Here is a 26,370-nt window from a genome sequence, read left to right as displayed (position 1 = left end):
AGAGACACAGACATTTGAGTAAAGTCATCTTTTGTGGCAGCCCCAGCTGAGTCTCCACATGTCTGTAGTTGCATGGATGACTCCAGGAAAGACCAGAAGAAATGCTCTGCTGAATCTAGCCCAGATGGCCGAACCCTGAGCAAAGAATAGTTCTGTTTTAAGCCACTAGATTTTGGGGTGGTTTGTCATGTAGAAATGGATAACTGACACAGCATTTGGTAGCAAGAGTGGAGAGCTGCTGTAATAGAAAGTTAAAACAGGTGGCAGGCTCTTGTAACTGGGTGGTGAACATCTGTTGGAAGGGCAGCAAGAATATTAATGGAGGCTGGGAGAGCAATGAGGAAATTGCTCCTGGAGGCTGGAGAAAGGCACATTCTCTTCTGGCTAAACAAATGGAGGCTTTTGTGGTATCTTGGAAAATGCCTAATGAAACTGTAAATCTCAGGTAGAATGCTGAACGTATCAATTTAAAATCATCTATAATAAGGTTTAAAAAGAGAGTGAGAAACACACACACACAGAGGCAGAGACCTAAACAAGGAACTGTAAATTTGCAAACAATTTTGAAAAAAATACTTCCACAAGATAGGGCTTGCAGAGTTAGAAAATAAAATTTTCTCATTACCAGCTTATACAGTCACCAAAAGGTTTTGAAGTAAAAAAAAAAAAAAAATGTTTATATCAAATCCAGGGTGGTCAAGATCAAATAAAAGGTGGGGCAGTACGATCCTTTGTTACTACTGCCTCAAAAAGATTTAAGTCAGTACACAGTAGACTCTCTCAGACAAATGCCTTCTAAGAATCTTTTGTTGTTGTTGTTTTTGTTTTGTCTTTGTTTTTTGTGGTTGTCGTTTTTCTTTTTTATCTTCTAAGAATCTTAAAGGTATTGTCCCTGACTCATAGTTTAAAGTAGATGCGAGCCCCTTCAAAAATATTTGTGGGTATGGCCTCTGATGGAGTGTCTTGTAATTTGAAAGGCCGCAAGATTTTGGAGTTGCATCAGTTGAACTAAAGGGGATAGAGATGAGCAGGAAACAGGCTGAGAAAATCGTTCAGTTGCAAAGAAAAGACACTAAGGAAAAGGAAACATAGTTCAGAGTGCAAAAGCTTTTAAGGACAGAAACTTAATTATCTCTGTATACTGTTCCACCGTCCATCCACCAACAGCTCTTATCCAGCGTAACTCTTCAAACACGAATTAATTTAACCCTCTCTGCCGCTCTTTTCACCTCCAACCGTTAGAGGGCAGTAAAACTACATGCGGCGCATTGGCTGTCAATGAAGGCCGCTCTCGACGCGCTCGTCTTTACGTAGACGTTGGGGGCGGAGCCGCCTGTGCGTGGTGACGAGAGACGGCCGGGCGGCAGCTGGAGGCTTAATAGAGCGGGCTGCGAACTTGGAGAACTAAGGCGGCAGTGGAGCCGGCGAAGACCAAGACAGCTGGAGCGAGCCCTAGGCTTGTCGCTCATCATGCCGACGGTGGAGGAGCTTTACCGCAACTATGGCATCCTGGCCGATGCCACTGAGCAAGTGGGCCAGGTGAGTCCCCTAGCGGCCTGCAGGCCCGGCGCCCCGCGGCCTCTCGAAAGCGCTGCTGGCCGCGCTCCTTGGGTCGGGCTGCTATTTCGCCCTCCCACGGGCTCCCAGCCGCCTCAGGATGTTTCGTCGGGATGGGTCCTCTGGAAGTGTAGACTCCTGCCTCAACAGGGAAAGCGCGGTCGCCCGGCACCCAGGCTTTTCTCACCCTGGCGTTTCCAAACTCAGTCAAGCCCCTGTTAATTCTTTCCGAACCTTTCCCTGAGTCTCTCTTCTGCGGTGCGCAGGCCCATGAAGACAAGATTGAGCGTTCTCCCCAAGAAGTCTAAAATGCCTTTTTCGAGGCAGACATTTGTTAACTTAGGAAGAGTGCTTAGTAGAAAGGAGTTTGTGAAAATCAAAAAGGGGTTCCCTTCGTCCAGACTTTAATGTGAAGGCCCTCGATGTCATTTATGCAGTAACATTTTTTGAGCTCTTACCTTGTACAGGAACTGTGCCAAGCGGCAGAGATAAACGTTAGAAAGATCCTGTGCGCTCCCGGAGTGTGGGGGAGGCTAATGATAAATAAATAAGAAAAGTGTTGTTGTTTTTCTCCCCAACGAGGAATGTTGTGAAGAAAGTAAAGCAGGGCCTTGCGATGGCAGTACACTTGGGAGTGGGGGGAGTGCAGCTTTAAATAGAGTTGTCCGGAAAGAGCTCTCTGCTGTGTTTGTCCCAGACTTAACAGTGTCTGCGGTGTTGTGCGTACAAGCCATTGCTTCTTGTATCAAGTACTGGAGTCCCTTGAACTTGAGGAATTTAGTAGTTGGTTGTGTTTTGGGGGGACTCATGCTCTCTTCCAGATAATCTTAATCATTGTTTTAGAAATCCCTGTCTTTTCAGTCTTAGTACTTTATGTTTCTGCTTATCCATCCCTTAGAGTGAGAAGGGGATGGTCTTAGAGTCGAATTAACATTAGCAAAACCGTGTTTTGCTCCTCCCATCCCCTTTTCTGGATTATGTGTGTTTCAAGTAGAAGCTTCTGAGCCTAATGAAAATGTTTTACTCTATTTCAGCCTAATTTGGAATTGTGAATATATCCGTTTCAAGTATTAGATCATTTTCCTTCCTTCCATATTTCCATTTTTAGTAGCGAATTTTCCATTATCAATGAGAGATAGCTTTTTATAGATGTATATTGGGTATGTGTTAGGTCTGCTATGAATAGAAATTTTCTGAGCTTTAAGACAAGATGCGAAAACTATGGGCAGTCGTAGTTTGATTTTGTTATTAAAAGTGACGATATTATGAAGGGCAAGATGGGAAGCAGGCCCCAGATGGGGCAGAGAAGATGATCTGACTGTAAATCAAATGTGGAGTTTGGGTTCCTATGTTGAAATGGATGTTTTAATTTCTGATTTGAGGATTTCATCATTTGTGACTGAGTTGGGGATTGTAGCAAGTTGTTCTACCTAAATTTGACTTTGTTGCACATTGAACAGTAATTCTGAGTCAGTTTGATAGATAGAGCTCTCCCAAGGAGGTATAACAGGACTCTCCTAGGGAAGTTTTTTGAAACCATATACATAGTGCTGTCCCATGAGCCAGCCCATTTTGATACTGGTGGAGTAGATGTCTGCTGGATTAGGAAAAGGTTGGCAGCTGTTTATTTAGGGCAAATGGAAGCCCAGCTGGAATTTATAAGGACTATGAAAAGTGAGAGTTGTTTGTATTCCTCCCTTATGTCATCTTTAATTATAAAAACCAATGTTAATGAATTCATCATGAGTCCCTGTAGATGATGGGTGATCAGGTCACTCATGGCACTGTGATGACAGCTATCAGGCAAAACTATTTAGGCAGAAAGGTAGCATGTTGAAGGGTAGTGATTTGTTCAGGCTGAAACAACGAATTCTGCCACAATCCCTACTAACTCTGCACTATTACATAATATTTGTTCATAAATTTTAGAGAAAATCCTAAAACTGTGCACCAAAAAGATCAGTGGGTCTCAGGATATTGCTGCAAATTTTAACTCTTATAAAAGCAAGAGCTGACCTATTGGAATGAACCCTATTTTCACCTTTTTTAAAAGGAGGAAAACAGTGTTTACATTCTTGGTGTAGCATAGCCTGATTATCTGTCATCTTAGAGATTTACAATCAAAGTTTAAGTTTCCTCATTTTGTAGTGTTTTGTACATATTGGAATACGTATGAGACCATATTTAAGTTTCTTAGTTGGGAGTGTCTGTTTATTTTGATTTTCAACCTTTGCCAAGAGAGGTGATATAGTTTTCATTCTGGTAAATGGAAACTTTTACATGCATACATCACTAATTTAAAAGGTTCTAATTAAGAAAGTTTGATGTTAGACCCAGATCTTGGTGTTGGAGGCCAGTAGAACTGTGTTAAGGTCCTAGATCTGTGACTTACATAGCTGTGTAGCCCTGGACAAATCATTTCACTTCTCTGAGGTGCCTTTTTCTTATCTGAGTAATAGAGTATTAACACCCAACTCACAGGATTATTGTGAGGCATATGCACAGGCTTCATTCAGTACCTAAAAGGCTTTCAATACATGTTGCAAATGATTACCATTTATTTGATTCCAGATTTTTTGATTGATGGTGTTTTAGGCAGAGATTGTTGGTTTAATTTTAGGCAATATAAGGGATTTCTTCAAAAGACTTTACAAGTAAAGCTTTAAGTTTGAGTTAAAGGAAATTAGATTTGTGATACTTTACAAAACATAAGGATGTCAGAACTGTTCAAGACTTGATTTTATGAAATCTTTTTAGAGGCTATGAGGCAAACCACAGGAATGTTAAGTGGTAGAAGTCAACCAAGTTTTGAACCTTTGCATTGAAAAGGCTGTAATACACTTTTGAACTAATAACTTCTGAAGACTACTTTTATAATGTACTCCATGAGTAAGCTAACCTTTAACACAAAAATGTGTTATTTGGCAGTTGGTATTATGTATATTATACCAAAAAGAGTTGTCATTTAATCTGTTGTTGGAATTTGTTTTTCAGAATTTAGATAGATAGTTTAGCAGTATATGAGTCTTTAATATAGTCTAGTACAGGGGTTTACTAATTTAAAGCATATTTGAATACTTGTTATATTCCTTTACTGAGCTTCCCATCCATCCATCAACATTATGTGTCTATTCTGCTTTATTATTTCTTTCAGCATAAAGATGCCTATCAAGTGATATTGGATGGTGTGAAAGGTGGTACCAAGGAAAAAAGATTAGCAGCTCAGTTTATTCCAAAATTCTTTAAGCATTTTCCTGAATTGGCTGATTCTGCTATCAATGCACAGTTAGACCTCTGTGAGGATGAAGATGTATCGGTAAGTTTATGATGGAAGCGTTTTAGCAAGCTTTCAACTGCTTCTCTTAACATTTGCAGACATTTTCTGTTTGTTGCTAATGTAATTGAAGTACTGACCATATCAGTAGTAAGTAAAATACTGCAATATGGTCTCACATGGAACCATATCCAGGCTTATCTACATTTTTTAAAATGTATTCACTCTTTCACTGCCTTTCAACTCTGAAAAATGCATAGAATCGTGAAATACTTGGTTTTGCCTAACTGTTAGCCACTGTTAGATTGTGACTGACAGCTTTTTCTTAAATTATTGTACCCTATACATATCAAATAAGACAAATATTAGTTTTTAATCAATGTATAATTGCTTGGATAGTTAATTAAAGTCTTAACAATATTACATCATAAAATAGAGTTTCAGCATCCCTACATATCTTCCATGGCAAAAAAATAGTCTGTGTAGTAATTGTATGGTATTGTTAGAAAAAGAATGTATAGTTTTTCTTGGACTGTAATTCCATGGACTAGAATTAACTATTGTTATATCTTGCTGCTAATACAGGTTCCTAAGAATTTTCTACTCTCAGCTTCTGGTTTTCAAATGAAATTAGTGAATCACCAACATTTTATATATAATTTTCTGGATATAAACCCTATATATTTTTATGTAAAACTAAATAAGCCAAGATCAGCATTTAGAATAAAGTACACAGAAGATATTGAAAAATGTTGCCTTAACTAGTCAATACTGAAAATTCTAAAATATATGAACATTACCATATGTAGGCATTCTTTAGGGATGTAGTATACTATGCCCAAAGAAAGTAAAAACCCAACAGTTTTATTTGCTGTAAGTTCAACTCTGTCTACTCCAGCCAGGTAGTGTGTTTTTCTTGCCACATTTTATTTTATTTAGTCTGTGAAACATAAATATTAGAGTACGTTATTTTTAAAACAATCACTGCTAGAAATCTCGTGTTTTATATTTTTTGTGGCTCATGTGCCCCTAATTGCAGTTTCTTAAAAAGTTGAGTTTATTGTTTTTTAAAATGATGATAGTATTTAATTTTTTTGTTTTAAATCATACCTAGATTCGACGTCAAGCAATTAAAGAGCTGCCTCAGTTTGCCACTGGAGAAAATCTGCCTCGAGTGGCAGACATACTAACCCAACTTTTGCAGACAGGTAAGGATTTTTGTTACTCTTTCCACTGAATATAACTTCTTCTGAAGTATTAACTCTGTTACAATTTTTTTTTTTTTTTGGTGACGAAGTCTTTGGCTCAGTGGTTTGAATCATGACTTTACTTATGATTATGTGATTCCTAGTATTGTTTTGTTTTCAATTCTGTTTATAAAGGCATAATGACTGGATTCTTTGTAGAATGTTTGCTGCATCCTATTCCCCACCCCCAATTTTCTATAGTTTGGAATTGAACCATCTTAACATAAAAGTTTCCCAGATATGCCAGTTATATGATCTGTCTTTAGAAGTAAGATGTATTTTCTTGGTACTTGAGAGAAATATTTTAGTTACACATCTCCTCTCATTATAATCTTTGATAAACTTTGTTGAATCTTTGAAAATGAAGTAGATGGTATTTTAAATTATTTTTTACATTGTGCGACTTTTTCTTTATCTAGATGACTCTGCAGAATTTAACTTAGTGAACAATGCCCTGTTAAGTATATTTAAGATGGATGCAAAAGGTAAGGCCAATTCTTATTCTGAATTGTGATGGATTGTCTTAAAGGAATTGGGGAGCTTGGCATTATTCATTAAGAAAAAAAGTCAGACTTTCCTAGGTTTATTTTTCAGAAGATTTAAGTTTGGAGTCCACTCAGAGATCTATTTCGTGTAAATTCTTAGTGTTCTAAAGAAAAAAATCTGCTGAGTTCAAGATGTTCATGTCTTGAAAAACCAGCAGAAATAATTGCAAAAACAGGTAAATTTTTTCCATTATAAATTGCTACTTTAAAGAAATCCTTCCCCCAGACCTGGGTTTTATTCATTATTAATATGATTTTAAAAGGAATGTCATGAGGTTCTGGTTGGAGCTGTATAAATTTCAAACTCATTTTAATGCATATTGATGGTATTCATGGTGTTTATAAACTCATTTGAGAGGAAATACTATAAATTGAATTAAATTGAAATATTTCATTTCCCTCTCATCATTCTGTTACTCTGCAGACAATGTAGAACTGACTTGATACACATAACTTTTTTGTTTCACAGGGACTTTAGGAGGCTTGTTTAGCCAAATACTTCAAGGGGAGGACATTGTTAGAGAACGAGCAATCAAATTCCTTTCAACAAAACTTAAGACTTTACCAGATGAAGTCTTAACAAAGGAAGTAGAGGAGCTTATACTAACTGAATCCAAAAAGGTAAGCTTCAGCCATCAACTAGTAGAATTTATCTGAAGGAAAAGGACGTACTTAGAATTGCAGCATTCATCAGTGCTGTACGTGACTCATGTACAGAATGATATAACCCATTAGAATCACCAAAGAACTTTTTTTTGTTTTTCTTGTTGTGTTTAATACTTTGACCATATGTAAGGGTGTAAATTGTGTGTTAATTTAAAGGATATAAATACATTTAAATCCTTTGTGGTGTTATCCTCAAAATTTACACATCCTTCAGGACTCTACAGATTAATTCCTTCAGTAAGCATTTCCCTGATACCCAACCTCCTCCTCCATCCTAGATATTCTCCCGTAATATTCTGAATTGTTTCCAAATAAAATATATCAACACATTGAAATCACCTCTTTTTTCATCTTACCCCAGGAAACTATAATCTCTTCAAGGTCATGAGATCATGCTTATAAGACTTGCATAGTCACCCGTTTTGTGTAAAACTGCTATATTAATGTGAGTGAGGCTGCATTTTAATATAGGAAACTTAATCTGGGATTTAATAGTTTACTACAGATTTTCTCAGCCTTTTTTTCCCCCTATTACCACCCCCCAAAAGTCTTGTTAGACATTTTTGTCCTAATTTCCATGAAATTTTAATACCACAAATATAGTGTATATCTGTTGATGAACTATTTGTATATCTGTGCTTTATACATAGAAAGAGTAAGATTTTCCAAGAATCAACTTTTGCTTCCTTGGAAGCAATACATTGGTCCTGTTTAGAATCCTTGGTTTACTCTGAAGCTAAATTGACTGAAGCTAGAAGTTTTGCTTTTCATTAAAATAATAGAAGCATTAATATCAAACTGACTTTAGGAGCTGGAAAAAAAGTTGCTACACTGTTTCAGTATTGATCTTTTTTTCCCATTCAGGCCCTAAATATACTATCTATTACTCTAAATTGTCTTTTTCCAGGTCCTAGAAGATGTGACTGGTGAAGAATTTGTTCTGTTCATGAAGATACTATCTGGATTAAAAAGCTTACAGACAGTGAGTGGAAGACAGCAACTAGTAGAGTTGGTGGCTGAACAGGCTGACCTGGAACAGACCTTCAATCCTTCGGACCCTGACTGCGTGGACAGGCTCTTACAGTGCACTCGCCAGGCAGTACCCCTCTTCTCTGTAAGCTATTTTACATAGCTGGTATTTTGATTATTTTATTAGATAGAGAGATATAGATAGATAAAGAAAGAGATATATATTTGGGGACATTGATGAGGGAGGTGAAAGCCAAAGGCAGCAACAGGTTTCTTTAAAATCTTGCTTAGAAACTTCTTTAAACCCATGAGAATTTCGCATTCTGCAGTGTCTGGTTTATTGATTAAACTTTTTTTTTCCCCCAGCAAATTGTTTTAGGAAAATCTACTCCTTATCACTGGCTTTATTTCCCCTGGCTATGAATCTTCTAGGATGTGCATACTTTAGTTTGTAATACATAGTTTAAAGGAACTATCCTTTTTGAAAAATGTGCAGTCTGAAAAGTCAACACCAAAATTTCCCCCAAAATTCAACCTGAGAATCCAGAAAGTGTTCAAAGATGTATAGAGATCCCAATGCTGCAGATGACTTGGCAACAAACTCTATATTTTCTATTGGGGTTGGTTTTGGGGTCATCTGGGTATGCACCATGTTGTGTTTGTAGCCAAAGTACTTAATGCTCTAGTGCTCAGCATTTCTTGAATCACAGTCTACTCTTTTATTTGAAATAATATTTTTTCTGATCACTCATTGTTCTTTGGATTTTACAGAAAAATGTTCATTCTACAAGGTTTGTGACTTATTTCTGTGAGCAGGTTCTCCCTAACCTCAGTTCATTGACTACCCCAGTGGAAGGTCTCGATATACAGTTGGAGGTGAGAGAAAATTTCTGCCGTTAGTACTGAAACAACATTCTCAAATTAAAAAAATAAAAGTAAACCACACCACTGGCTTAGATATGATTTCTAAGGGAGTAATTTAAATGCCTGGTAATGGCTAGCCAATCATCTCTTAGATTTAGTTACATAGGAATCCTTTATGGGTTCATTTAAAAGTTTACTGTAATGCAAAAGCATTGCCTGAAGTTTTCATCAGTCACTCTCTACCTTTGTGGCTTTACTATTTTTATATAAGATGTTTAATTTGTGGACAATTTCCAGTACTATCTATAAATGATGGTACCAGATTTAAACGGGATTATATATATCTCTCTACATTTAATTGATTTATTCTGTATCCTCAGAATCCAGTGTAGTGCTTGATCCTGAAAGGCACTTAATGATTATTGCTGAATTGAATTGAAATATGGAAATGCATATGCCATTTCCCTCATAGATTTTGGAAGAGAGAAGAGTTTTACAGTGCACTGACACTAATTTGCTTCGAATTACTGGGCCAGGCTCACCAGACTGGGAATGGATAAAGCATAGATGAACCTTGAGAACAGTAACAATTACCAGTACTTTGAATTAGTATCCAGAGACTTTTTTTTTTTTAAAGATTTATTTATTTATTTCTCTCCCCTCTGCCCCTCACCCTGGTTGTCTGTTCTCAGTGTCTGTTTGCTGCGTCTTCTTTGTCCGTTTCTGTTGTTGTCAGCGGCACGGGAGTCTGTGTTTCTTTTTGTTGCGTCATCTTGTGTCAGCTCTCCGTGTGTGCAGCACCATTCCTGGACAGGCTGCACTTTCTTTTGCGCTGGGCAGCTCTCCTTACGGGGCGCACTTCTTGCACATGGGTCTCCCCTACGTGGGGGACACCCCTGCGTGGCACGGCACTCCTTGCGCGCATTAGCACTGCACATGGGCCAGCTCCACACGGGTCAAGGTGGCCCGGGGTTTGAACTGCGGACCTCCCATGTGGTAGGCGGACACCCTAACCACTGGGCCAAGTCTGCCGCCCAGAGACTATATTTAATAGCAAATGAGATCTCTACCCTAAATGTTAATGAGTAACTCTTTACTGTCAAAAGTTCTTCCTATGTGTTTCTTCATAGTACCAACAATATTTGCATTGCACATCCATTTCGCACAAAGTATCCACGTGTATTCTTTTTCTTACTACTTTTCACAGATATATTGGGTATCATCACAAGATCTGGATTTTAGAGTCTATCTTGCCATTCACATACATTGTGACTTTGCTCTGTCATAATCTCTCTAACCTTCATATTGCTGAACTTTAAAATGCAGGGTTTATCTCTTGAGTTTTTCTCCCAGTTCAGACTTTATGATTCTGTAAAAATATGATCGAAAATAAAGTTTTAAATAGGTAACTAGAATCATTCTTATGTTAGAGCCCTTGCTTATTCAAGAAACAGTAATCAAAATAGTGAATTTTGTGTTTTAGGTATTGAAATTGTTGGCAGAGATGAGTTCATTTTGTGGTGACATGGAAAAGCTGGAAACAAATTTAAGGAAACTATTTGATAAATTACTGGTAAGAAATTTTTCCTTGTGGCATAGTCAGTATAAAGCCCAAAAGTGTGATAAGGTCGTATTAATCACCAAATTATAGAGAACCAGCTTTTGAAATTTTACTTTTTTTTCCCTAAAGTTAAATTTTTTTAAAAACTTTGACTTTGATATTTTTTCTGTTGTTTATGCTTGCATAAGATGTAATACAAGATTTGTACTAAGTCTGTTTTTCCCTTACAAAAATATTTTTATGTCTGTGTGAAAGAAAGAAACTCTGACTCTTCTGATTGTGCTAAATAGTATCAAAACTGGAATTATCATCATGAATGTTCTTTACATTTGTTCTGGGCCTTTCATCCAGGTAGCTCAAGGCCAGGTAGCTTTAACAACCATAAAATAAACTCCATCATTTAAGTCATATTTGAGAAAATAGGCCACTTGATAAAATAATTATCAGTGTCACTAGTTATTTTCTAATTTGATGGGAGCAATGGTATAACATGCAGTACATGCAACAATAATCATTAGGCCCTTAGCTTGAACTGATACATCTAATATCAACTTCTGGTTAGTTTCAACATTGATAATGACATTTTGGGTAGTACTTTGAGTATAAATAATGCCAGTACTTAAATAGTATGGACAAATTTTCAGAAAAGGTTTCTAGAGTTAGTACTAAATTATATAGTAGTTTTGGTGTCAAACTAGATTGAGTCCTGATTTTTCAGCTTATAACTTTGTCACCACTGAAAAGTTACCTAAGCTCTCTAAGCTTCATTTCCCTGATCTAAGTGCCTGATAAATGTTAGCTACTTTCATGGCCATTAGTATCAGTAGGAGGGGCAGCTGAACATAGTTTAGTATAGAAAGTTGACTGAGAAAATTGATCCAACAGGCAAAAGAAGAACCTTACTCAAGCTTCTAATCTAGTACTTTTTAATGCTGTATATCTTAAAAGCATGCCCTGTGACTTCATGAATATATGTGTGTATTTAGAGAGTTTAAGTTAACAAACATTTCTATATTTTATCTGTTAGGAGTACATGCCTCTCCCTCCAGAAGAAGCAGAAAATGGAGAGAATGCTGGTAATGAAGAACCCAAACTGCAATTCAGCTATGTGGAATGTTTATTGTATAGCTTTCACCAGTTGGGCCGTAAACTTCCAGATTTCTTAACAGCCAAACTGAATGCAGAAAAGCTCAAAGATTTCAAAATCAGGTAATGTATGAATGAGGTAGTCCAGTCTTGACAAAGATGGTGGCTTATATTGAAGGTCTCTTGGTTTTGTTATGTTTTCTTTTGTTTTATTTATAAGAGATTTCTCCTATCCTGCCTTATACCAAAAGGAAGCTAGGAAACATTATCAAACCCTCTTTAGGTCTAGGCTTTAGGGAGCTGCGAGACTAGGGAAGTGGACAGGGAGGAACCCAGAATCTTATTCTTTGTTGACAGTTGAAGGAAGCCTGTGCTGGTTATCTTGTGAATCTTCCACTAAAACAATAAAAATACAATCATTTGCTTCCAAATCAATGTAGGGTGCAGAAGAAACATAGAAAATTACCAATCCAAAAGAAAACAGGAAAAAATCTTAACAGAAATGGTGAATTAAGTCCTAGTAGATAAGTAGTCATAATCAATAGATAATAAAGATGATCAATGTTAACAAATTAACCCAATGATTAAAAAGATAAGATTGGGTTAAAAAAATAAAAAGTAGGGAAACGAATGTGGCTCAAGTGATAAGGCCTCTGCCTACCATATTGGAGGACCCAGGATTAATCCCTGGGATCTCCTGGTAAAAAAGAAGACAAAAAGTGTGCCTGTGTGGTGAGCTAGTGCCCGCGTGGTGAGCCAAGTGCTCGCACTGTAAGCCAGTGCCTGCACAAGTGAGTCACGCAGCAGGATGATGACACAACAAAAGAGAGACAAAGGGGAGAGCCAAAATGAAGTGCAGCAGAGATCAGGAACCGAGGTGGCACAATTGACGGAGAACCTCTCTCCACATCAGAGGTTCCCAGTATCGAATCCCTCTGAATCCTAGAAGAGAAAGATGAGAAGACAAAAAGAGAAAGATACAGAAGATCACACAGTGAATGGACACAGCAAAAACAGCAGGGTGGATGTGGGGGGAAAATAAGTAAAAAAACCTTTTTTTTTTTTTTTTAAGTACCTGAGTATAAGTTAAACCTCAAGCAGAGCCACAAAGAAAGCTTGAAAATAAGGTCAAGGAAAATAAGGACATTTGGTCTAAATATCAACAAAAAAACAAAACCTTGATTTAATATTTTAATAAAAATGTAAATCTAAGTTTTAAGAATTCAGTTAACAAAGAGGGATGGTGTATAATAATAAAAGGAACAATCTACCAAGAGAATGTAATGATCATGAATTCTACGCACTTAATAATAGACCCCTAAAATAGATACAGTAAAACTGAGAATTGTAAGACGAAACTGACACATAAGATCAGACAAAACTTAGTAGGATATAGTTAGAACACTGCACCCAAGAAATAAAGAATATATAGGATTTACAAGTACATATGAAACATGTACAAAAATTAACCATCCCTAGTAGGTTTCAAAGAAAGTCTTAGCCCATTTCAAAGTATCAGTAGCATAGCAAGTTTAATCTCTGACTATAATGCAATTAAATATGATCAGCAATTAAAGATAGCTAAATAAAAATATATGTGTGTTTTAACTTTAACATGTTTTTGTAAGAATCTCCCAGAGGAAATCACAAAATATTTAGAATTGAACTACAGTGAAAATATCACACAGCAATATTTGGGGATGCAAATGAAGTGATACTTTAAAAGGACGTGTAAGGAGTGGGTGTAGCTCAGTGGTTAAGTGCATGCGTCACAAGTACGAGGTCCCAGGTTCAATCCCTAGCTCCTCCTCAGTAATAATAAAAATGAGGGAAATGGATGTGGCTCAAGTGATAGGGTTTCTGCCTTCCATGTGGGAGGGCCTAGGTTCACTCCCTGGGGCCTCCTAGGGAAAAAGAAGAGAAAGCGTGCCCGTGAGGCAAGCCAGTCCTGCATGAGTGCCTGCATTATGAACCAGTGCCTGCACAAGTGAGTCAAGTGCCCGCATGGTGAGCCAGTACCTGCACAAGTGAGTCATGCAGCAAGATGATAATGCATCAGAAGAGAGACAAGGGGAGAATCAAGGTGATGTGCAGCAGAAACCAGGGACTGCGGTGGTACAGTTGACAGGGAACCTCTTTCCAAATTAGAGGTCTCCTGGATTGAATCCCAGTGAAATCCTAGAGGAGAGAAAATGAGAAGAGAACACAACACAGCAAAAACAGCAGGGCAGGAGGATGGGGAGGGGGAAAAATAAGTAAATAAAAAATAAATCTTAAAAAAATGGTGAGCAGATGTTGCTCAGTGGTTGAGTGCCTGCTTCCCATGTACAAGGTCCCAGGTTCAATTCCCCATACCTCCTTAAAAAAAAAAGTACATGTACAATCTTAAATATCTTGATTTTAAAAACAGGAAAGTTTGAAAATAAATGAGGTAGAAAAGGAGTAGGCAGAATAAACCTAAGGGCCATAGATGGAAGGAAAGAATACAGATGTCAGGAAAGAGTAATGGCAGGGGGTTGGGGGGAGATGCTTATTTGGGAAAAAAATTCTAAAAGGTGAGACCGATCAAGAAAAAGGAATAAAAGGTTTTATAGTTTTGGAATTTAAAAAGGGCTGTAATTTCAGATACAATATTGTTTGAATTGCAACATCTAAGCAGATTTAGACCAATTTTTTTTAACATAGAAAATGTAAGAATTTTTAAAAATTGACTTGGGGAGCAGATGTAGCTCAAGTGGTTGAATGTTGCTTCCCATGATATACACAGTCCCGGGTCTGATCCCCAGTACCTCCTAAAAACAAAACAAAAAAGCCAACATGGGGAGCGCATGTAGCTCAGTGGTTGAGCATCTGCTTCCCATATACAGGTCCTGGGTTTAATCCCCACTACCTAAAAAAAAAAAAAAAAAAAAACAGGAAAAAAATTTAAAACCCTTAAAAAAGATAACACTAAGCCATCAGAGAAAGTAAATTCATAATTAAAAATATTTTGTTTCAAAAGACAGTTCCAGGTGGTGCAACAGAAAATTTTTATCAAACTACTAAGGAACAAATAGGGACTAAATAACCCCATCTTTCACAAAAGAGAATATTTTAAAAATGAGGGTAATAACCTTATTTTAAAAGACTAATAATGATACCAAAACCAAATAAGGAGAATTAATAATAAATATACATAGATTGGTCTCATTTAAAACATGGATACATATATCCTAAGTATTAAATATATTAAAATCAACATCAGAAAATCTATTAAACCCTTTAAAGCATTTTACTTTATAAGATGTGAATTAAGAAGGAAAAACTACAAACTGTCCTCATTTCAGAATATGAAATTGTCAAATCCAAGACAACCTACTGATAAGGTATTAACTAAAAAGAGTTGAGCAAGGTTACTAGGTACAAAATGAGCATATAAAAACCAATAACAGTCTTATATATCAATAAAAACAACTGTAACAAAACATCCTGTTCACAATAACAACTAAAATCTAAGAATCAACATAACACAAGATCAGCAAAATTTCGCTGAAGAAAATTACAAAACATTATTGAAGGAATTTTTTTTTTTACAAAAAAAAAAACAAATGGAGAGAACAAACCACTTTCATAAACCAATAGAATTATATTAAGATGATGTGGTAGAGCAGAGTGCCCAGAGTAAATAAGCAGTGTGACAAAGAAACAGAATGAGATCAGTGGACAGAGTGGAAGCTTCAGAAAACAGACATATATGTAAACATGACGACAGATGTGGCATTTCAAATCAGGGAGAATGAACTTTCAAAAGAAAAATGGTCTCTAGTTCTCCCCACTTAGTTTATCTCTTATAATGGGCAGGCTCCCTAAATTCTCTAACCCCATATTTTCCTCACCCTTTAAAATTAGAATAATAGTGCCCTACTTTGTAGAGTTGTAAGGGTTAAATGAGATGATATAAAATCAAGCTTTTATATCTAGCACAATGCCTAGGACATAGTGGGCACTCAGTGAAGAGCAGCTGCTATTGTTATTAATATCTACATTGTTACTAGAAGAGTGGCACTGAAGAGATCAGTGTTAGTTTTCATGATGATGCCTTTGTATTGAATCATTCTATTGACAAATGTATATCTTTAATTTTGAAATACTCACCTGTATCACTATCCCCTGTCACTGTGTGCTACTTTTTGGCAAAGCTAAGGTTTAACACTTGGTGCAATAGTTGATCAGAAACAAGCAACTTAAGAAGTCATTCTAAATTATTGGTTATGTGGCCATTTTTCTGCACTGAGGATCATTTTCTTATAGCAAAAGATTATTGAGTTTAAAAACAAGCTGAGGGGAGCAGATGTGGCTCAAGCTTTTGAGCCCCTGCTTCCCAAATGGGAGTTCTCAGGTTTGGTTCCTGGTGCCTCCTTTTAAAAAAAAAAAAAAATCAACTCAGGGTAGCTGATAGGGCTCAGTGGTTGAGTACCGGCTTCCCATATATGAGGTCCCAAGTTCTATCCCTCGCCCGGGTACCTAAAAAAAAAAAAAAAAAAGTTGAAGTGACGATTTGCTAATTAACACACTTCTTTGTTTAGGCTGCAGTACTTTGCACGGGGCCTGCAGGTTTATATCAGACAGTTACGCTTGGCTCTTCAGGGGAAAACAGGCGAGGCCTTAAAAACAGAAGAGGTAAGAACACCGGCTCCTACCTTCCAAGGAAATTTATTATAAGTCATAAATAAGAATAATAATTTCAGACTGTATTCAAATATTGAAGTGTGAGGTTTTACTTTATTTGAACTGATTATACAAGTATGTTGAAGGTACACTATGATAGAAAATTGTCTGCATGTTGATAAGTTATGTACAAAGCTTTTTTTTTTTTTTTAATTTTACTTTATTTCCCCACCCTTTGTTGTTTGCAGTCATTGTCTGTGCTTGCTGTCTGCTCTCAGCTCTCCACAGCAGTGTGGGCCAGCTTGCCAGACTTAGATGATACATACTAATCTTTCCCTAGTGTTTCATTAGTAGCACATTTTGTTTAAATATTTGATTAATGGTCTTGGTGTTTTTAATTTCACCTTTTTGAAACCCACATATTAATTTATGGTACACAGAAAGATTAAACTGCCAATTCCCTACCAAACTGTGTTTTAAATTGATCTTCATGCCAGTCCTAATGAAATATTTCACGTTTCATTATGTCTTCCTATAACTTACTGATTTTTAAAACTCCTTTGTGTATATGATCTCACCCTCAACCATCTAAAATTTAATAGATAGCACTTTAATATTACATGTCAAGAGAACATATGTTTGCTTTCTCTGCCATCTCTAAACTTGTTTATGGTCAAGAAATGGGAATAAGCATTATCTGTAGGCCAAAGAATTCTCTAACTACAGAAATGGTTTTGAAAGATAAGTGTAATTACTCTAGTCCTATATTGGAATGAAATTTTCATCCTAAAAAATTTTCGACTTTTAATTTAATTTTGTTTTCACTTTGCAGAACAAAATTAAAGTTGTTGCATTGAAAATAACAAACAATATCAATGTTTTAATCAAGGTAGGTCTTCCCTTCTTACTCAGACTTCACAGGTCACTAGAAGTTTTCCATGTATTTTTATATCTATAATGGTACTGCTAAGGGGATATGCCATTGTATTCCTGGTGGTTGGCCTTTTAAAACTTGATACTTTTTACAAATATCCAGTGAGATTTCTGTAGCTATTATGAAGTCATACATTGTTTTATTTAAAAGTTATCGCAGAAAATACTACAAAGCAAAGGGAGACATTCAAAAATTTCTCTGGCACAGACATTGGAACAGATACCTTGATATTCAGAAATTTTAGTGGCTTACATTCTGGTAGTCTTAATGCCTTTGGGTTCTTTCGAATGGCTACTAAAAATCCTGCTTTTCTTACACTAAGAATGTACAGGTTTTTGTAGTTTGTTGCACAAGAACTGTTTTCCTCTGGTCTTTTCTGTTAATTTGTCTTTGTAATAATAAGTTGAGATTTTTCTATATTTAGGCTAGGATACACCTTTCCTTTTAGTTGCCCTCCAGGTCTTTTTATCCTCCACAAGTACCTACTCACCTAAACAAAAAACTAACAACCTGAGAGAAGTGAAAAAGAATTACAAAGTACCATTATTTGTTACTTTAAGTTAATAATATCATAGCTAAATGAGAGAGAGAATTGTAACCCCCAGAGCAAAAAGCATGACAGTAACAAAATTGAGACTAGTGGAATGGCTTAAAGCTAATCTGGTCAAAATCCTTTATCAGGAAAAAGAGAGAAGCTTTTCCGAAAAAGCAACCAAGTGTTAGACATTGAAGGATGTCTGCCAAGTGGGAAAGTGAAGAAAGAACATTTTAAATTTAGCAGATACTATGATCTACAATAAGAAAGTTTCCTATTGAGGAAGCCACAAGTTTTCTAAAGATTACTATAGTAGGAGAGTGTATGGGGAAAGTGATGAATAGGGTCAGCAAGTGATGTGTAGGGTGACTTGCCATAATATCATGTAATATTTTCTAAATGAGGTAGGAGTAGGTGACATCAGTTCTTTGCTTTAGGAAAATCACAGGAAAAACTGGTGTGCTTTGGTCCATCTAGCTTACCTTTATTTCAATTTTAATGAGCCCCCAAATTGTACCCCCGTTTCCCATTGTCATGTGAGAGCATGTTTAAAATTGAACTCCTCTTCCTTTGGTCTCTGTCTCAATTAATAGAATCATCAATTAATAGAATCACTGCAGCTAAAAAACCTCACAAGCATTTTTGATCAAAGCACTTTGGGTTGGCTAAGTTCCTACATTTATCAAGTGTACTGACTTAAGTTTTCATAGTAAGAGGTGAATTCTTTCAGTACTTTCATTTTAGCTATGGAAAAAAACAATTTACTTTTATCAAGTTTTTTTTTACATTTAAATTCAAACATTTTAATCCCTATCATGTATTGATCTTTAGGTATTTAAGTCTTCTGGATTTTCCTCTTAATGACAATGTATAGATATTTGGGGGGAATAAAAAAAGTTTAGCCAGGCCTTTAGTTTTGTTCTAATTCTGAACCACTTAAAAATCTGAGTGCAAAAAAAAAATGCAGAATATACCATTGTATTTTCCCTAAAGCACCTTGGTATACCTTGTACAAAAGAAAGTACTATTTGTTCGTTCACCAACTTTGTCTTTTCAGGATCTCTTCCACATTCCTCCTTCTTACAAGAGCACGGTAACATTATCCTGGAAGCCTGTACAGAAGGTTGAGATTGGGTAAGAAATATATTTAAAAGGCATTTGAATGTTTTAATTTTTATGATTTATAAATAAAATTTAAATTCAGGTGTTATAGTTACACAAAATGATATATTATTCAATGATTCTTTAAAAAGATGTGAAAATATGACTTGCAAGCATGACTTAAAATACAAAATCTGACTCCAGTTTTTTAAAATACACTAGTTGAATATCCTGGGACTTTCAAGCTTGTTTTATATTCCTGTGGCATAACTTTTTCTGACAAGTTTTATAAAATGAATTGCTTACATGTAGTCTGGGCAGCTACATATTTCAGCTTATTATAAAGCCTTGTGAATGCCCTTTGACACTGTCTGCCTAACTAAGCCACAGTAAATTTGATGGCATCAATATTTTTTTTTCCCATTGTAGCTATCATCTTTAGTATGTTTTTAATAGCTGATTTGCTAAATTATAAATGGTATTGATAACCTCTGGTATAACAGAAAATTCTTTTATTGCTGTTCTTCCTACTGTTATAGACAAAAGAGACCCAATGAAGATGCAACTTCAGGTTCACCACCCAAGAAATCTCCAGCAGGACCAAAAAGGGATGCCAGGCAAATTTATAATCCTCCTAGTGGGAAATATAGCAGCAATTTGGGCAACTTTAATTATGGTGAGCGTTTCCGTTTGGGTACAAGCAATATGAGCGATTAGGCAGAAATTGTGTTGTACTTGATTTTAATAATTGATTATATATTGTATCATAGTGCTTTCACATGGTCTTTCTGAGTTAGCTTGGGGAATTAGGACTGTTGGAGAAACAGCTTATCTTACTCCTTACTAATCTGTACTGAACTGAACTTGCCACACTGAATACTTAATAAAAATGTCTCTTGGATTCAGTGGACCAAATAGAAAGGATGAACCATCCTTTCCCTTGTTTCTCCAATTCTAGTTTAAAGGCAAGATATTCTTACATACTACATATTCAAAAGGCTTCTGGTAGATACGTTATCAGTGATATCTTCTTGGACTTTGGCCTCTTGCCAGTTCTTCCATGTATAACTAATTTGAAAGGAGAAGTCATAGGGAAGTGGATGTGGCTCTAGCAATTGGGCTCCTGTCTACCATATAGGAGGTCCAGGGTTCGATACCCAGGGCCTCCTGGTGAAGGTAACCTGGCCTGTGTGGTGAGCTGGCCCACGCAGAATGCTACACTGTGCAGGAGTGCTACCCTGCACAGGAGTGCTGGCCCACGCGGAGAGCTGATGCATCAAGATGACACAACAAAAGGAGACACAGAGGAGAGACAATAGGAGACGCGGCAGGCCAGGGAGCTGAGGTGGCTCAAGAAAATGATCACCTCTCTCCTACTCCAGAAGGTCCCAGGATTGGTTCCGGGAGCTGCCTAATGAGAATACAAGCAGACACAGAAGAACACACAGCGAATGGACACAGAGCAGACAATGGAGGGAGGGGGGAGAAATAAATAATCTTTTCCTATTTTTTAATAAAAAGGAGAAGTCATAAAAGTAGAGTCAGATGTTAAAGCACCATCTGACAAGGAAGATATGTTCCATTACAGTCTTTTTCCCTCTGTTCAGAATGCAGTCCTATTGATGTTTCCTGCTCCTCTTTTGCCATTGGAACCAGGAGGGCTTCCCACCAGTTCACTGGTGTCTTCTCTTACAGATCTTTTTTAAGAATGGACAAAAATATTACTGACTCAGATCCTTATCTTATTAGGAAGACAAGGTTTTATAATACTAGCAACCAAACATGGTTATGGTTATTCTTTATTACTAGTCAAAATTAACTCAAGTATTTATTTTAAAAAATACATTCTGAACCAGAATATACTCTATAGTTCTCTTTCCACGATGAAATAATTGTAACATTAAGTCCTCCTGCAATAGCTAAATTCCTCTAATGTCTCAGCAGATTGTCAAATGAACCTTTCAACTCCAGACACTTTAAAACAACCTTAATGAATAGGAAAGATACTGATTCTCAATTATATAATAATATGTAAATGTGTATCTCTGAGCCTCTCTTTTGGGTCTGGAAAATGGCAGTAACAACAGGGTTCTTAGAAGCTTCAAAGAATATGTGAAGAATTTTGTAAATGGAAAGGGTTCTCTTTTTTGTTACTTCATTACACCAAATATTGTGCTCTGTGACTTGTATTTATTTACTATGGTGTTCAGCAGTAGCATTCTTAAATACAGCTGTTATCTCAGATAGTAGGAGAATGACTGAAATGAAAGTAATGAAGAGCTATGGCAATAAGCAAGAGAATGATATTCCTTTTCACTCGCAAATTAGTTATTCTGAGTTTGCATGAGGATTCTGCCTTACATGAGAGAGTCAGGTGATATACATGTGGAAAAAAGATATGAAAAATGCAAAGGCTTAAGTTGTATATGATTTAAAATAATATATCGATGTGAAAAATATAAGCATAAGTTTTACTCAAGACCCAAATCCAGAAGTACTTAAAATTTAAGCTATTCTGTAGTCATCAAAGGAACAGAAGGGTAAAACAGACTGCCTGATAATTGTCTTTTGTGTCTGGTATAACAGTACTTAAAATATTCTTATAGGAGTCAACCCTGTCATTGGGATGCTTGTCACAAATCAAGTTGCAGAGCAATTTTAAGTCTGTGGATTTAACTGATTCTAATTGGAAAGTTGGAGCAAGATTTCTGTTAAGTGTTGTACATTTGGAAGTCCAGTATGATCACGTTACAGGAGTTCAAAGAGTTTCCTTGACTTCTTCAGCCTTTTAGTTGAAAACAGTTCTCAGTACTCTAGATGAGAATTGGTGGACTTAATATACTTCAATTTTTTTCCACCTTTATGTACTTTCCTTAAAGTCATGCTTCTCAACTGGGATACAGACGCCATTCAGCAAACTGACAGGGAGAAAGGAGAATTATGCTGCATTTTTTTCCTTGGATGTCAGTTTCGCTCCAGAATTGGAAGAGAGAGATGTTTTGTATTCTTAGTCTTTAATACATAGATTTTGTTAGCTACATTAAACAAAATCATAACTCCACTTTTCTTTTTCAACCAAATTCTCTTTTTATTTTTCCACAGAAGACTGGTGAATAGTTTAAAAAAAAATAAGCCATGTATTGAGGGCTTGGGAAATTTTCTCCTTTTGTGTTATTAGAGAACCAGGTAGTGTTAGTATTACAGTTCTATTAAAGTGAACAGGTCTACTGCAATGAAGGTAGATTATGCCAGTATCATGAGCCTGAACTTACTCATCACAGAGGAGCCAGAATTTTTAACTATTATTTGAGTCCATGTAGGCATGCATAAATACTTTTTTTGCCTTAACCAAATTTATTACTTTACCAGTCACTGTCTCTGTCATTTGGTTATACAAACATGGCATTGGTTCCCACCAATTAGTTCAAATTCCTCTTGCATTTTGTCAAATTTATGAAAGTGTAATTTTTATTAGGAGCAGTTTAAGTTAGTAACTAAACTTGAAACCATTGACAAAATCATGACAATGCAGAAAAGTTCTTCAAAATGAAGCCCTTCAAAAACAAGAAAGTTTGGTGAATCTCCATACTGTAGAAATGACTGCATCAATGAGATCAAAGAGAAATAGCCAAGTAGAGTTGGTGTAGCTCAGTGGTTGAGCATGTTTTTCACATGTACGAGGTCCCAGGTGGTTCATTCTCTGGTATTTCCTTTTAAAAAAAAAAAAAAATATCTCCATACAGTCATAAATTCATTAGATGTAGCTGAACAATTGAGGTTAGCCCAGTTCACTTTAGAATTGGCTGGAAGGGTGCCTGTTACTTTATAGCTAAAAATGTTACCTGTGAAGATGTTAATTTGTTAGGCATGTTGATATTAACAGAAAAATGGAATATGAAAATGTATTAATTAGGAAAAAGTATATAGACATTTACATAGATGAGGCTGAGTCTAGATAATCAAAACTGCAGAAGTGAAGCCCCACATAAAGCTCCCTGAATGTTCTATAGTCACGGCATCAATCACTGAGAGCTGTCAGAGACACTGCCTCTGATTTTCTCAGTGTAATCACTGGGGTAATAAACATGTTGTTTCATTTTATAATGGCTTGCATGCTAATCAACTTAGAAAAATGTGTTGTTAACACAAGGTGACTTTGAATCAGAGCTAGCTCTATTGCACCAATGTTGGCCAAGCTAGGGATAGCTCTAGACAGATTTTTAATTCAGAGTTTAATTACTTTTCCTTCTGGAGAAAAAGAGTCACCAAAATATCACCCAAATAATTACTATTATTTCTAGCCCAAAAGGGTTGCAAAGTTGACTTAATATTTTTTCAAGCTTCCAACATTATGGATCAAAAATGGCAGCACAAAGCACATTTTACTGCACTCAATAAGACTTGCCACAAAGAAGTTTGAAAGTTCAATGAAGAAATTTGATACCTGGAATTAAGAGTTTGAGACCCCTAATTCACTTACATATAATGAAAAGTACAGCTCTCTCCACTGGGAAGACTCCTTTGAGGATATTTTTCTGGGGCTATATAAAAGAGACTGACCAATGCATCAAAAGACTTTGATTCTATCTTGTAACACAAAGGACTTGATTTTTTTCAGCAAAAGATATGCTTAATTTATAGCAGTGACCCACACAATGCATGTTTATCTATCACCTTTCTGGCAGCACTCTAAATAAAGCAGTGAAGATAGCGGTGTTGGCATGAATCTATATTTATATGAGTCCAGGTGTTTGAAATATTGTGACCAAAACAAAAGAAAATTGCCTACTTATTGTATCTGAAAGGTACATTTTCAATCTAGCCTAATTCTTCAAAATTAATCATTAATGTTCTAAGATATTTTGCATATGTGGCCTTAGCTTTTCAAAACCAATGGCTTTTCTGTTTATTCCATAGTAAGTACAGCAATTTTGTTTCATTAATTAACTTTGGTAGTATGGTGGGCACCAAAATATAGAACTGGATTTATAACATTGTCACCTTAAAACAACTTTGTCAATGAGATTCATTTAATTAATCACCTGCCATGAAAATATTTGGCAGCTTGCCCTACGTGCTTTGGTATATGTATTGCCCTGGTTTTATGTACAGAATGAATTTGTAGATAGAGGAGCAGAATAGCAGTTCTGCTCTTATCAGGTCTACTGCTACATTCAGAGCCACATGCTACATTTCTTCTGTTTGCTGTACCATGAAGTACAGAGCAAGACCTAAACCCTTATTCGCTTTTTCGTAGAGCAGAGAGGAGCCTTCAGGGGAAGTAGAGGTGACCGAGGTTGGGGAGCACGAGGAAATCGTAGTCGGGGAAGACTCTACTGAATAAGACATCACATTCTTCAGCATTGTCATGAGCTTAATATACTTACATTCTACTACTCATTGGATTGCCGGGGATGTCCCTTTAAAATGACTGCTGCCTTCAGCTAAAAACTTAATGTTCTTTATACCTTTGTATGTATGATCTACTTTTGTAACAGACCATGGTTGTGTCCAAGGTAAAACCACAAAAATATTTTTGGATGCTTTGTCAGCAATCTTGACTTGTTTTTGCAATATCATTATTATTCAGACATCATATTGCAAATCTTTCTCCTTTAAATATCTTGATAATTTGTTATTCAAAGCTGTTCAAATATAAAATGTAATGAAATTCAGTCTTTCTAATAACTGATAAAGATCATCAGTTTTGAAAGGTTATTGATTTCCCTCTCTCTGTCTTATTTTTCTCCCAATATATGGAGAAGAGTAGTGGTCAATCTTGTTTTCGTTATTTGCTGCTAGGCAGTGTGGCAGCATTCCTACCTAGTGTCATAAAAGCAAAATATTTACCAGCTTTCTTAAAATATAGAAATGACATTACATTTTTAAAGGAAGGATATTGCTTTGCTCTGCTTACCTAACTCTTCTCCATCTATTGTGATGTAAACTTTTTGAGTATGGGATCTTACTACTCAGAATAAAAATGTGTATGTATAATATACATACATAAAAATACTTATGTGTATATATATATACCTATATATATATGCATGCTATGGAACTTGACTATATGACGTAAATCATTTTTTTAAATTCCAGGAACGGGTAGTCTTTGACACGGTCATTATCCTTTTGGGGCTGGATCCATTATTGACTTGTTATCTAGGTTTTCCCCCCAGTAGTGAGGGATTTTGAGTCAGTTGCACTTACATGATTATTGTTATTTAAAAATAAACAAAGGCTGCATTTTTAAAGATAAATTTGGAGATCCCTGTTGGTGAAATGCAGCCACAATATTGAATCTGATGTACATATAGGTTTCTACAGAATTAGATAGTATAATTTAGAATTTGGAGACTGATAACCAGGGCTACCCAGGAAGTGACTTGATAACATGGTGTAGTGATAAGTAAGGGATGCTCTCTGTTTGTTTTTTGCCACTTTCAAGATTTTAACTTCTCAGGTTATTAATCAAAGTTATTGTATAAGTTAGGTAATAGAATTTTTAGGTTAAAACAACAGATGGGGGGGTTGTGGAGTGTTTAATGTCATGGGCGTTTTTATTAGCATAGGCCCTTTGCTCTGATTTTGAATGTTTCCATGTATTTTTGTTCAACAGTTAAATCTTTCCTCCCCTAAGTTTGCTATTCAAATGAAATGCCTGAATGATATTTTCTAATAATTTGATGTTTTTTGTGTTTTGGGTTTTTTTTGAAGAATAGTTGGTGTCCATTGCAGGTAGTCTTCATTATTGTTTATGAATGTGCCCTCGGTTACCTCTACAGTGGGGAAAAAGCGAAAAGCGCTTTGGCTAGAATTCTAGCACATGTTTATGGGGGAGGGGGGGTTGGATACAAGTGAGCAAAAGAAGTTGGTCAGCTTGCATATGGAGTGGTGGCAATAATCTCTAAACATTCCAAAAGACTATGAGCTGAACCTGAGCTCCCTTGGAATCTGAACAGACGTAGGAAGATGGAATTGCCATTTGAAAACTGTGACCGGCAAGTCTGGGCCTCAAAGGCAAATCAGCTTATGGCCTAAAGCCATTTCAAGTTAACTTTATTGAGACTACAGCTATAAAAAATTTCAACATTAAACATAACTTTCCTGCTTTTTTTTTTTTGAGTATATTTGTAAACTCAAAGCTGAGATGACTTTGCTTAAGTTTATTATTGAATTGACTGTTCCTTCCCTTACCACTTTGCTGTTCACTTTCCCCTTTCTTAAGACAATAGTGCACAACTTAGGTTATTTTTCTTTCAAAAATTTGAATGAAAAACTTGATGCTGTGCATTTTTTTTCTTTAGCAAGACACCTGTTTATCACCTTGTTGAAATGTAAATGTTCCCTTATGCTTTTGAAATAAATTTCCTTTTGTAATTTT

The 26,370-nt window shown here is 36.1% G+C and overlaps 1 protein-coding gene and 1 long non-coding RNA gene across 3 annotated transcripts; one reads left to right on the top strand and one right to left on the bottom strand.

Moving 5' to 3' along the window:
* Positions 1 to 1,305: 1,305 nt before the first annotated feature.
* On the top strand, positions 1,306 to 26,370 carry API5 (apoptosis inhibitor 5). Of its 2 annotated transcripts, none has more exons than XM_004476264.5 (14): positions 1,306 to 1,539; positions 4,712 to 4,873; positions 5,946 to 6,039; positions 6,498 to 6,563; positions 7,093 to 7,244; positions 8,197 to 8,403; positions 9,030 to 9,134; positions 10,606 to 10,695; positions 11,711 to 11,892; positions 16,335 to 16,428; positions 17,249 to 17,305; positions 18,943 to 19,019; positions 19,526 to 19,662; positions 24,244 to 26,370. In XM_004476264.5, the coding sequence occupies exons 1-14, from the start codon at positions 1,471 to 1,473 to the stop codon at positions 24,324 to 24,326; spliced, it is 1,575 nt and encodes a 524-aa protein (XP_004476321.1). In that variant the 5' UTR covers positions 1,306 to 1,470; the 3' UTR covers positions 24,327 to 26,370. The 2 variants fall into 2 exon arrangements, with proteins under 2 accessions (XP_004476321.1, XP_004476322.1); XM_004476265.4 differs by having other exon boundaries at positions 1,315 to 1,539; positions 24,249 to 26,370.
* Positions 9,876 to 16,272, bottom strand: LOC131280024 (uncharacterized). The gene is made up of 3 exons (XR_009187583.2): positions 15,904 to 16,272; positions 13,789 to 13,947; positions 9,876 to 10,491 (listed from the first exon to the last, which is right to left on the bottom strand). It is a non-coding gene; the product is annotated as an uncharacterized lncRNA (long non-coding RNA).

This window comes from Dasypus novemcinctus, chromosome 10 (genome assembly GCF_030445035.2).
Source record: "Dasypus novemcinctus isolate mDasNov1 chromosome 10, mDasNov1.1.hap2, whole genome shotgun sequence".
NCBI classification, from domain to species: Eukaryota; Metazoa; Chordata; class Mammalia; order Cingulata; family Dasypodidae; genus Dasypus; species Dasypus novemcinctus.
This window is presented reverse-complemented; position numbering and strand designations above follow the sequence as displayed.

Bases quoted from the DNA above. Each gene is read 5' to 3' on its own strand.
- API5 (XM_004476264.5), top strand. From the start codon at position 1,471: ATGCCGACGGTGGAGGAGCTTTACCGCAACTATGGCATCCTGGCCGAT. The intron at 4,874-5,945 runs GTAAGTTTATGA...AATCATACCTAG, and splicing joins GTGAGGATGAAGATGTATCG to ATTCGACGTCAAGCAATTAA. The intron at 6,564-7,092 runs GTAAGGCCAATT...TTTGTTTCACAG, and splicing joins ATTTAAGATGGATGCAAAAG to GGACTTTAGGAGGCTTGTTT.